The sequence below is a fragment of the Mus pahari genome, chromosome 2, assembly GCF_900095145.1.
Source record: "Mus pahari chromosome 2, PAHARI_EIJ_v1.1, whole genome shotgun sequence".
Classification (NCBI taxonomy): domain Eukaryota; kingdom Metazoa; phylum Chordata; class Mammalia; order Rodentia; family Muridae; genus Mus; species Mus pahari.
This window is the reverse complement of record NC_034591.1, coordinates 149,982,412-149,994,364: the sequence shown is the minus strand read 5'-3', so window position 1 is coordinate 149,994,364 and position 11,953 is coordinate 149,982,412. Positions and strand designations below refer to the sequence as shown.

Below are 11,953 nucleotides of genomic sequence, written 5' to 3'. Positions count from 1 at the left end.
TAACCACAGCTAGTCTTCTGACCTTGAGATTGACCTTTTGGGGGAAGGCATAGCGGAGGAGAATATAGCCAGCCTGTTCAGCTACACAAATCCAGATTCAGTGGTGAATTTCCCATAAGCCCTCAACTTTGGTTTGCTCATCTCAACTCTGGACAAAACCTCAAGCGTATCATGAGGTAAGCCCATCAGAGACTGTTAAAAGCAGATGCAGCATACCATCCGGGCAAACCTCTGGGCTTCGCTCACACGTTCTGTGAGCATCATGACCTCCTCATCCTGTGTTGGAAAGACAGGCAGCTTCTTCCCAATCAAGTGCTCGATGCGCTGAAAGAGTTCCACGTCATACCTGAGGAAGGAAAGTTGGCCTTGCTTTGCTGAACTGGTAATGCCGGCACCTTCCACTGGCTAGTGCCATGCTATCATATTTGACAGAATATGGGCCAGTTTTAAACAATGCCAAATATATGAGTCCTTCTCAGAACACAAGTAAAAATACAACCTTTGTGCCCAGACAATTGGGAAATTACCCACAGTATGATTTACTCAGAGAAAACACTAGGTATCCCACATTCAATCATACGCAGCAACACTAATTAGATTCGGTGGGTTATAGAAAAAGAAGAGGACATGAAGGGGGGAGGGGATATTTGGGGAATATGATCAAGATACATTGTATACATGTGTGAAACTGGCAGAGTAAGCTCCTAAAATGGGCCTGGGCAGATGGCTTCCTGCTCAAGACACTGACTGCTCTTCTACATTCCCATCACCCATATGGCAGTTCATAACTGTCCCTAACTCAGGGCCTGGGGATCTGACTTCTTCTAGTCTCTGGAGGCACAGGACATGCACATGGCACACACACAGACATACATGCAGGCAAAACACCCACACACATGAAAGTCAGACATAGTTATTCTAGCCCATCGGAATTAAGGGAAAGAAAGGTCACTGCTCCCAGTTCTCATACTCCAACAAGCAGCAGAGTCATTGTGCTTCTGCATGACATGACGTGGTGTGTGAACACACACACACACACACACACACACACACACACACACACACAGAGCCAGGAGAGTCTGTACGGCAGCACTGCACCGGCAGAGGTTGCAGTCTCTGTACCTTGCTCACACACACTCACACACACACACACACACACACACACACACACACACACACACATTCACACACAGCCAGGAGAGAGTCTGTATGACAGAACTGCACCGGCAGAAGTTGCAGGTAGACACACACACACACACACACACACACACACACACATTCAGGAGAGAGTCTGTATGACAGAACTGCACCGGCAGAAGTTGCAGGCAGACACACACACACACACACATACAGAGCCAGGAGAGAGTCTGTATGACAGCACTGCACCAGGCAGAGGTTGCAGTCTCTGTTACTCAGTCCCCTTGCTGATTTACTCACTGTGTTACAAAAGTAATGGCCTTCCCAGAGCGGCCAGCTCTCGCGGTTCGTCCTACTCGATGGATATAATCCTGGAACATAAAAGTAAATAAATTCACATCAGAGCCAAAAAGGGAAGTGTGCAAAGTCCTGCTGCAAACCTCTCAAAGAAAACACATGCCTTTGGAACATGGAGGACTTGGTCTGGGAATTTTGCTAAGAAACCTACTTCTTTGTTTGTTTATGACAGGGTTTCTCTGTGTAACGGAGAAACTGCTTTGTGGACCAGGCTGGCCTTGAACTCACAGAAATTCATTTGTCTCTGCCTCCCAAATGCTGGGGTTAAAGGTGTTCAATATCACCCCACCCAGCTTCCTCCTCTTCCTCCTCCTCCTCTTTTTCAAAACATTCTGGTAGCATAAAATTCATCTAATGCCTGCTTTCTCTTATACAAAGACAAACCTACAGTACCTATCCACAGGATTATGGCAACACTGAATAAAGAAAAACACTGGCTGGCAGCTGGAGAGATGGTTCAGTGATTAAGGGCTCTGATTGCTTTCACAGGTCGTGAGTTCAATTCCCAGCAACCACATGGTCACTCACAACTAACTACTAGAATCTGATTTCCTCTCAGGTATGCATGAAGACACAGCACTCATACACATAAAATACATGAATAAATAAATCAAGACAGACAGACAGACATGGGATCTAGGAGTCCTACACAATTATCTGCATACCACCATGTCTCTACACTTCAGTTCCTTTTATAGACCAGGGCTAGAAACGAATGCACAATCTTAAGAGTTGTTGTGAATATCAAAAGAGAGAACAACTTATCTGTAAGAACTCAATAAAGAGCCAAGTGAAACAAAGGCCCATCAGGGGAGATCCTGCCTCTCCCAGGGAACATTTGGTAATGCCTGGAACATTTTTGGTTGTCAAACTAAAAGAGTGTGAGATACTGTCTAGTAGACTCAAGGAATGTTAAGCATATTATACACAAACAACTCCAAGACAAAGAATCCACCGGTCCAAACGCTAACAGCGCCAAGACCGAGAAGTGCCGAGACACCAAGCAGCAGAAGTCGTGTTTGTAAAGCGTGGCCAGCATCTGCTGCGCCTGCCCCCTTAGCCTGTGCCCAGTGATGCTCTCTGCATATCTTCACACTCACATCTGCTAATGCTGAGCTTTCTCAGTTGTTGCTATGAGACGGGGCCTCATGCAGCCCAGGCTAGCCTTACACTTCCAATGTCTTTGAAGTCCTGATCTTCCTACGTCTACCTCTTGAGTGCTGGGATTACAGTCCTGTGCTAACACACCCAGTTTATTCGGTGCTACAGCTCAAACCCTCAGCTTACACTAAGTGTCCTATCAAACGAGCTCTATCTCACCACGTCCTCAGTTTTTGATAATGAACTAATAGAGGATAAAACACTGCACTAGAACTAAGGAAAAACAAACAACAAAACACATGATTTAGCAAGCAACCTTCAGAACTAGGAAGCCTAAGCAACAGCAGAACTCACCTTAGAATGAGTCGGAATGTCAAAATTGACCACTACGTCCACATGGGGTATGTCCAGACCTCTGCTGGCTACATCAGTCGCTAGAAGAATGGACCTCGCCTTAGCCTTAAACTTATTAAGGGATCCAAGGCGCTTGCTCTGAGAAGAAGAAATGAGAAACTTTAATTCTGAAAAATGAAAGAATCTTTACATATAGGACATGGAAGACAGACAAAATAAACAAGATATTTTTATTTTTTATACTTTCTCCCTTCTAAGTCCAGGCAGGGGCCTCATAGTCAAAACAAGTATGGAACAACAAAAAAAAAACTTAAGACCAGAGAGAGTCAACACTGCTAATACATCAAAAGCTTACAAGCCAGACAAGTGCCTGTGAAATGTTCTTTTGTGTGTATGTATATTTACATGTATAATCACAGTATACACACACATGTTGATGTGCACACAGTATGCACATGAACATGCATGTAGAGGCCAGAGGACGCTCTTGGTGTTGTGACAATCTTTTTCTTTTTGAGACCTCTTTCCTGAGGACGGGGAGATGTCTCAGTGATGGGGATTTGGTTCCCAGCTCCCACAGCTCACAGCTATCCAGTTCCAGCTCACTGACCTGAAGCTCAATGGTTAGGCTAAGCTGGCTGTCACCACAGCATGTGCCACCACACCCAGCTTTGGATGTTTCTAGGGCTCAAACTCAGGTCCTCATGTTTGCACGGAAGGTACTTTACCAACTGAGCCACCTCAGCAGGCCCATCTGTGACCTATTCCAATCTTACCACATGCTGTCTGAACATGAGAGTGTAAGGGTATAAAGCAGCGCACAAAACACGTAAGACCAGGAGTGTGCAAGGAGCACGGCTGCCCATGAACCAGGAGCATGCCACGGGCTGTGGTGTCGTCTCTGCTCACTCACCTACTGACAAGGGGTTTGCTTCCTGTAAAGAACTCTTACCTGACTCATCTGTCCATGGAGGGGGATGGCAGTGAACCCGAGATTCCGGAGCAGCAAAGCTGTTCTCTGAGTGTTGTTACAGGTACTGCAGAATATCATAAAGGAGTTGCCAGCCAGTTCATTGAGAATATAAACCAGGTAAGTATCCTATATCACAAGACAAGGTACATAACTGACCTGGAAGAAAGGTTGGAGACCTACAACATGCGGGAGAGCCACGTCTACAGGAGGGTCTCCATTATGCAAACTGCCAGCTCTGAGCTTTATGCTTCTTCCCTGATGCTCCCAGGTTTTTGGACACGGTCTCTGCGGGGACTATAAAGATCCCAGAGGGAAAGTGTGCGGGGCAGATTACAGTCCTGAGCTGCTGTTGACAGGACTGTACATGAAATGGCCATGAAGGTCCCCAAAACCTCAGGGCTATGGGAACAGCACGCCCTCTGTGGTCAGGCTCAGACACCCATCAGTGTGCTGGTGTTGACAGTGTGGAGAAAATATCAAGCACAGGTTCCTCCTCCGGGATGTGAAGACCCACAACTGCTCCCTGACAGAGGCCCACTCTGGAGAATAGCTAAACCCACTCGTGTATACAATAAAACAAACATGCTGACTTTCCCGGTCCTTGCTGGCACAACTATCAGAGGGCACAACCCACCCCATCCCAGCTTCTCCATGCCTGTACTTTTTGATTGCCAAACGGCCCTCATCTGTGTGGCAAAGTCTCACAGTATATAATCCAAACTGGCCTCAAACTTACGGTAAGGCCCAGGCTGGCACTGAACCTACAGTGACCTTGTTTCAGGTCCCAGTGCTGGGGACACAGCCTGCACTGCCACACCTGGCTAGCTACTATGCGCTCTGTGATCCAAGCACCCCATTACATCCGTCGTCACACATAAGATCTGCACTCGGCAACCACGCAAAGGTCTTTCCAAAGTAACCATGAAATAAGCAAAGGAAGGAAATCAACTGCAGGGGTGGTCTGGGGAGAAACCCTGCCATCTTCTCAGGACTTCTACTCTGCTCTAATGCCGAGAATTCCTGGCGTATCACTTTACCTGTGATAAGCATACGCTGGACACACAGCCCTCAGCTGGTGGAGACCTGACATACTCTCAGATGCTTTGGTGAGGGCAGGAATGGCAGCAATGACAAAGTCAACACTTTACCTTGAATTTCGAGGGAATAAAAAGGTAATACTGCTGTAGTTTCTCAACAGTCTGGTACTTAGAGGAAACAGCACACTTCACAGGGTTCTTAAGAGCTGCGCGCTGAAGTTTTTGCACCTAAAGAAAGAAAACAGAATAGCACGTCAATTCCTAAAGGCTCGATGTTCTTACTTTCATGTGTTTCACTATCGTTCTAATACATAGATTGGGGGGGGGGGTGCACGCACACACTACACATTAAACCCAGGACCTCCCCCAAGTTCAACCACAGATTTTCCTATTAGCTACAACTCAAACCCTAGTTGTACTTTCTACTTTGAGGCAGGGTCTCCCTAAGGTGCCCAATGGTCGTGAACTTACTTTGTGGTCCACTCAGGCCTTAAACTTGTCATCCTCCTGCCTCAGCCTCCCAAATAGCTGGGATACTCATATATCAATTCCTTTCTTTTTTTACTGTTTGGTTTTGGGGTACAGCTTCACCATATCGACCAGCCTGGCCTGGAACTGGTGTTCGCCTGCCCTTGTTTGTGTGTCAATTCTTATAAAGAGGAATGCAGGAGTCCAAGCAAATCTCACCTTCTTGGTCATGGTGGCAGAAAAGAGAAATGTTTTCCGATCTCGGGGAATCACTTTGAGGATCTTGTCAACCTGGGGCACACAGGAAAGAACGCCAGTGACATTTAGACTACATGTCTACAGATTCTCTGCATACATAGTATAGGGGCTGTTGGGCAACGAGACAGGACTACTGAGAAACCAAACCCTGGAGGTTTTAAGGACTTAAAACACAATCGGATTTTCAGGTAGAATTGACCGAATATTTACACTTTGATACTAGACCAGACAACACTGTCTAGCAGCTCAGGAGAAACGGTGAACCGCCCAGGTATACATAGCTCGCTCGGCAAATGAAGCGGAAGTGCAACGCCTCACCTCTCTGGTCAGCCAGGACCACAATCTAGTGAGACGCCCCAAGCCTGCAAGGAGACAGTGGGCATGCTGCTGCTCTCACTGAGGCTGAGACAGAGCTCTACAGAGACGGGGCCCAAGGAACCAAAACCAGTGTCGAAGCTCTAGGGAGCACTGCTGCTAAAAACTCACCTCTAGGCTAGGCTGAGTGGCACAGGCCTTTAATCCCAGCACTTGGGAGGCAGAGACAGGTGGATCTCTGTGAGTTCAAGGCCAGTCTGGTCTACACAGGACAGCCAGGGCTGTTAGAGAGAAACCCTATCTCAAAAAACAAACAAACAAACAAAAAGAGCTCACCTCTGTCTCAAAATCCATGTTCAGTATCCGGTCTGCCTCATCCATGACCAAGTACTTAAGAGCTCTTAAGTTGAAGCCTTTGGTATTTTCCAAGTGGTCAATCAGTCGGCCAGGAGTAGCTACCAAGAAAGGTTAAGGAGAAAGAACCTAAGAGTAAGAAAATTATCTACTTCCCAGAAAACAATGAAGGCACGGAAGAGTTAAGCAGGTCCACTCCCCAGGTGCCACCCAACATGGTAGATTGTCTCCAACCCATATGGTCATGGTGGTATTTACCTGTGTCAGTGACTCACCTATTACTATATGTGGTTTTTTGGCCAAGGCTAGTGACTGAGACATTGAATCAATTCCACCAACAATGACAGCTACAGAAACAAAGCAAACACAGAACCTTCCCAGTGAGCACCTTCAAGCTAATGTTACATTTCTACTTATATCTGTCCACCCACTCCCAAGGCTAAACCACAACACCAGCTCCTTAAGTCAATACTGTGCTAACCATGCCTCCCGCTCTCCTTCCCCACTTGGGATGGCACGCAGGGCTCTGCCCTGCTTAGGCACTTACCACACTGCACCCCAATAGATGACCCCAGAGCCTCGAACTGCTCAGAGATCTGAAAGGCCAACTCTCGGGTAGGGGTGAGGACCAGGGCGAACAATCGCTGGGGTGTCTCCAGCAGGGCATTTAGGATGGGCAAAGCAAAGGCACCTGTTTTCCCAGATCCCGTTTCTGCCAACCCAATAATATCACGACCTGCAAGAAACAAAACAAAGCAAAACGCTTATACAAAGAAATGCACTCTGAGCTCCTTCAAAGTTTTCTGTACTGACACAACGCTGGGCACAGGGTCTCCCTAGTCAATTAGAGACTGAATAAATGAAAAGGACACGGCCTCTACCCTAGATTAGCTGAAATTCAGTAACAAATACAAAATATGTTTAAACTCGGCAGAGGTAGCCTGTGCCTTTAATCCTAGCACTCAGAAGGCAGAGGCAGGCTGATCAAGGCCAGCCTGGTCTACAGAGTGAGTTCCATCCAGGACAGCGAGGGCTACACAGAGAAACCCAAAACAAAACAAAAATATTTAACTAAAGGCTAATTTCTAAAATTGTTTTATGTATGTTTTTTTCTCTGTGTGTGTGTGTGTGTGTGTGTGTGTGTGTGTGTGTGTGTTCCCGTGTGTAACTGTGGCAAGTCAGAAGACAATGTGCAGGACTCAGTCCTCTGCTTCTACCATGTGGGTCCCAGAGATCCATCTCAGGCCATGACTCTCAGCAGTGAGAGTCTTTAACCACTGAGCGATCTTACCAACACAAATGCTTAATTTGATAAGGCCCTTAATACAGACCCCTAGAAAAGATAAAAAGTACATAAAGGGGAATGCCAGGCTAACAGAGATCTGCAAATTCTACGTGGAAGTAAGCAAAGAAGGGCAGGACAGCTATTCCTGCATGAGGACAGAGGGCTGGAGCTCTCAGAAACAGCTTACGAAGGGGCGATGCAAAGTCCCACCTGGGCTGAATGGGAGGGTATTATAAGGGAAAGGAATGAGGCTAGGAAGGGGCTCATAAACCCCTAATGCATTTTGATAAACAGGGAATTTCACAAGCGATGTTATTCTTTGGGAAGATAAACCCGGAGGAGGCAAGGAGCTGAACGGTCCACGTGATGGTGCACATGATGGAGCACAGCTGTAGTCCCACCTACATGGGAGGCTCGGCGAAAGAGGAGCACATGGGCCTAGGCGTTTGAAGCCAGCCTGGACAGCACAGCAGGGACCCATCTCAAACGTAAAAGCAAACAAAACCTGGTTGAAAGAAATGTGGTGGGTGACATCAATTATAGTACGGGAAACTGAAAAGCCAAAAAATGGAGTCAGGAATTATAGAAAAATCAGTTCTGGGAGGAAGTTAATGATTCTGGATACAGAGAACTTCAGGTTCAGAGAGAGAGAGCTATAAGCTAACAGGATATATTTATGCCAGCAGGCCTTGAGCTCATCTTCCTAAAGAACAGCGGCATGAAATGCCCCTGGTTGCCAAACTACTCGTGACCCACGAGCATCTTCATAACCTCATTCCTCCCCTTTACACAAAAGCACGCACACTGGCAATGCAGACATAGAAGCCATGAATTTTAACCAGGTTTGCACCCCTGAGGAGCATACACATCAGAGGTACAATCTATGAGGGGTATATCCCAAATCTGAAAATTCTTCTGTATGTTTGCTTTGTTTTTTTTGAGACAGGGCTTCTCTGTGTAGTCCTGGCTGTTCTGGAACTCGCTGTGTAGATCAGGCTAGCCTCAAATTTAGAAATCTGCCAAGCCCTGCCTCCTGAGTGCTGGAATTAAAGGCATGCACCACACCACCTGGTTTTACACCTGAAAATTCTAATTCAGTAGAGGATGGAGATAGAATCAGTCTTATAAAGCAAAAGGGAAGAAACAGTAGCTAAATAGGCTAGTAAAATACTGTGTTGAAATTAAAAGAAGATAACTTCAAGAAAGGCGTGGTCAAGGGTGTTGGAAGCTACAGAATAAGCATGATGGGTTTTGTTTTTTTTTTTTCTGCTTTGGGGGGTTTTGTTTGTTTGTTCTTTGTCTTAAAGACAAAGTGTTTTCCTACTTGCTTAGTAGACCAGGCTAGCCCCAACCCCTCAGAAATCTGCCTGCCTCTGCTGATGGGAGTGTTGGGATTAAAGGCGTGCACCACCACGCCCAGCTGTATGGTGGATTCTTAATTCTCATCTCTTAGAGCTAACAACTTAGGATCTGCCATGCAAATTCAGACAGCAGAGTATTCTAGGGGTTTAAAACTGTCATCCCGCCATTCATTAACGTCAGTGTCTACCTCCCAGACGGTACAGGCTTGTACCACTGTGATCACACCTGGCTTTATATTTATTTGAGGCAAGGTCTTGCAGCTTCCCTCCTGTCTCTGCCTCCTCGGTGTTAAGAACTCGAGTAATCCTGCCATACTCAGGGACTTGAAACTTGACAGCAATAGCTCTTAAAAGCAACACAAAAACTGAATATAATGCCACACTGGCTCTGCACTAACCTGCGTATTTAATCCCAACCTACCTTGCAAGGCCAAGGGAATCGCTTCGATCTGGATCTTGGTGGGCTTGGCCCATCCCAACTGGTCACACGCCTCACACAACACATCTGTCACACCCTTTCAATTGAGAAAACCGTACGTTAGCAAAGAATACATCCTCACCTTTATCAGAGCCATCCTACTGGTGTAGCCCTCTACACTTTACGTAACTGTACATCTCAGACCCTGCTTTATATGAACACTATGGGACAATTTCTCTTCACCAGGGGCTGTGTCAACTCTTTATGTGTATTATCTCAATTAACCCGTCAAACCAGAGTTCCGACCAGTGGCTAGCTATTATTCTACCAAGTGTCTCACGTGTATAAAGTGACGCACAGACCATAGCAACTTGCCTCTTGTAACGAGGTCACGCGTGACCCTAGATAACATAAGGCTCTACACTAACTGGAGAGAGACGCAAACGGGGACTCTCACGACTCAGCGGCATCCTACAAGGCAAATGACCCCGAGTTTCCAACAGCCCGAAGAGAGCATGAGCTAGGCCTCAAGGTGTTTTTACACACCACCGGCTGGGATAGGAAGTACCCAAACCCTGGGTGAGCCTAACGCCAACATCACAAAATAAACACCAGCATCACCCATTCTCACCAGGTCTTTAAATGTCTTCGTTTCCTCCTCTTCCGCAGCTGTCGGAAGGGCTCCGGAGGGGGAATCGGGGTCCTCGTCCGCCGCCATCTTGCTCGTGGACTCCGGAAGTGGGGCCGAGGCGCAAGGCGTGCTGGGAAATGTAGGCGATTGCTTCCCTAGAGTGTAGGTTCCGAACGCCTCCCGCTGGCGGGTCTGGCGTTGCAGCGCCCCGCACAGGTGGGGCTTTGAAGAACAGCAATGACACGAAGCCTGTGTGCCTAAGGAACTGAACCCAGAGAAGTGGCTGAGCCCAGAGAAGTGGCTGATCCCTTTTTGCTGCCCTTTGGGTATCCGCCCTTTTTTTTTTTTTTTTTTTTTTTTTTTTAATTGGTTTCTTGAGGCGGGACTTCATTCTGCAACTTCGGCTTTTCCAGAGCCTTGTCTGTCTTCCCTTTGGCTTATCACTTTTCTAACTATAGAAATGTAAACACATGGGCATCACAATACTATTTATTCATTACTTCATATATTTGATAACTGACAGCCTGCCATATGCTTGGACAGTGCTAGGTAGCTAACGACAGGGCAGGGCAGTATCAACCTCCAATGCAAAGAGAAGGCAAACAATACATAGGTAATAATGAGCCACTTTGAATTATGGAAAGTGTTATGATGTAATACACCTACATAAAAAGATAGGGGAGCAAAGCTTTGGGAGAACGAATTGTCAGGATTGCTGCAAGATTGAGAAGGTGTCTCTGAGGCAGTGATATTTGAGCTGGGACCTTACTGATACCAGAAAGGCCATTCTGAGTTCAGGGGACACCTATTCAAGACTGTATGCAGATCTGTGCATACAACATTCCTGAGACCAGTGAGCTATCTGAACTGCCAGCACTCAAGCAAGTGAGGTACAATGTATGTCGCATGTCCTGTGCCTGCAAGTGTACCCCAGTGAGGAGGCATTGGCGTTCTCAATGTGTGGGGTATTCAAAGCAGCACTCTTTCAGAAATTGAAGCGTTAGAGACAATCTGGTATGCCTTTCTCTGTGGTATCCTTTTCTCTGGCAAAGTGTGTTGTTAAAATGTGCACAGCGCATGTCGAATATAACCTTAAGAGTATTTAGAGCTCCAAGTACTGAGACTGTTGTGAGAAAGGCATAGATTTAAAATATATAACTAAGATTGGGAGTGGCAGCCCATGCCTTTAATCCCATCACTCAGGAGACAGAGGCAGGCGAATCTCTGTGAAGTGGAGGCCTGCCCAGTCTACATAGCAAGTTCCAGAACAGTCAGGGTTACTTGGTGAGACCCTGTTTCAAATATATATGTGTGTTACATTACAAGTGTGTATGGATGGATACACCAACCTTCTACTAAAACACAAAGAAGCAGAAACTACACCTGAAGAGGTCTGTAATGATTGTCTGTGGAGGGAGGGGAATTAAGATAAAATGCACAAGTTGGAATTCAGAAACAAAATGACTGAAGGTAAAAGAGAATAAATAGAGAAAGCCAAGGGGGGGGGTATGCTTTGACTTGAGAATTGAGAGGCACTAAACCCAATGGCCTGATATCCTTCACACACACACACACACACATACACACACACACACACACACACACACAAGTGTGCCTCATAGATCCTGAGTTAGGAGTCGAGTGGGTGTCTATAACAACAAAACAAGTAGCGAGACTTGGAAAGGTAACTCAGGCCAGATCCTTCAGGGCTGTGGTAAACAACATGGGGTTTTGGGAGTTATCTTAAACATAAGGAAAACTGAGGGCAGGAAAGTGGCATGATTCGTGTAATTAAAACGTTGCTCTTGGGCTGGTGAGATGGCTCAGTGGGTAAGAGCACCCGACTGCTCTTCCGAAGGTCCGGAGTTCAAATCCCAGCAACCACATGGTGGCTCATAACCATC

General features: G+C 46.5%; 1 protein-coding gene across 1 annotated transcript in view; it reads right to left on the bottom strand.

Moving 5' to 3' along the window:
- Ddx47 (DEAD-box helicase 47) overlaps positions 1–10,182 on the bottom strand; it is a 12,606-nt gene extending 2,424 nt beyond the window's left edge. The window contains exons 1-11 of the mRNA XM_021190080.1: positions 10,050–10,182; positions 9,422–9,515; positions 6,902–7,090; positions 6,630–6,701; positions 6,337–6,455; positions 5,647–5,718; positions 5,071–5,187; positions 3,902–4,048; positions 2,950–3,087; positions 1,438–1,508; positions 217–346 (exon numbers count right to left, since the gene is read on the bottom strand). Of these exons, the coding sequence (XP_021045739.1) occupies positions 217–346; positions 1,438–1,508; positions 2,950–3,087; positions 3,902–4,048; positions 5,071–5,187; positions 5,647–5,718; positions 6,337–6,455; positions 6,630–6,701; positions 6,902–7,090; positions 9,422–9,515; positions 10,050–10,136 (1,236 nt within the window). The 5' untranslated portion in view covers positions 10,137–10,182. The remainder of the gene's footprint in view (positions 1–216; positions 347–1,437; positions 1,509–2,949; positions 3,088–3,901; positions 4,049–5,070; positions 5,188–5,646; positions 5,719–6,336; positions 6,456–6,629; positions 6,702–6,901; positions 7,091–9,421; positions 9,516–10,049) is intronic.
- Positions 10,183–11,953: the final 1,771 nt, after the last annotated feature.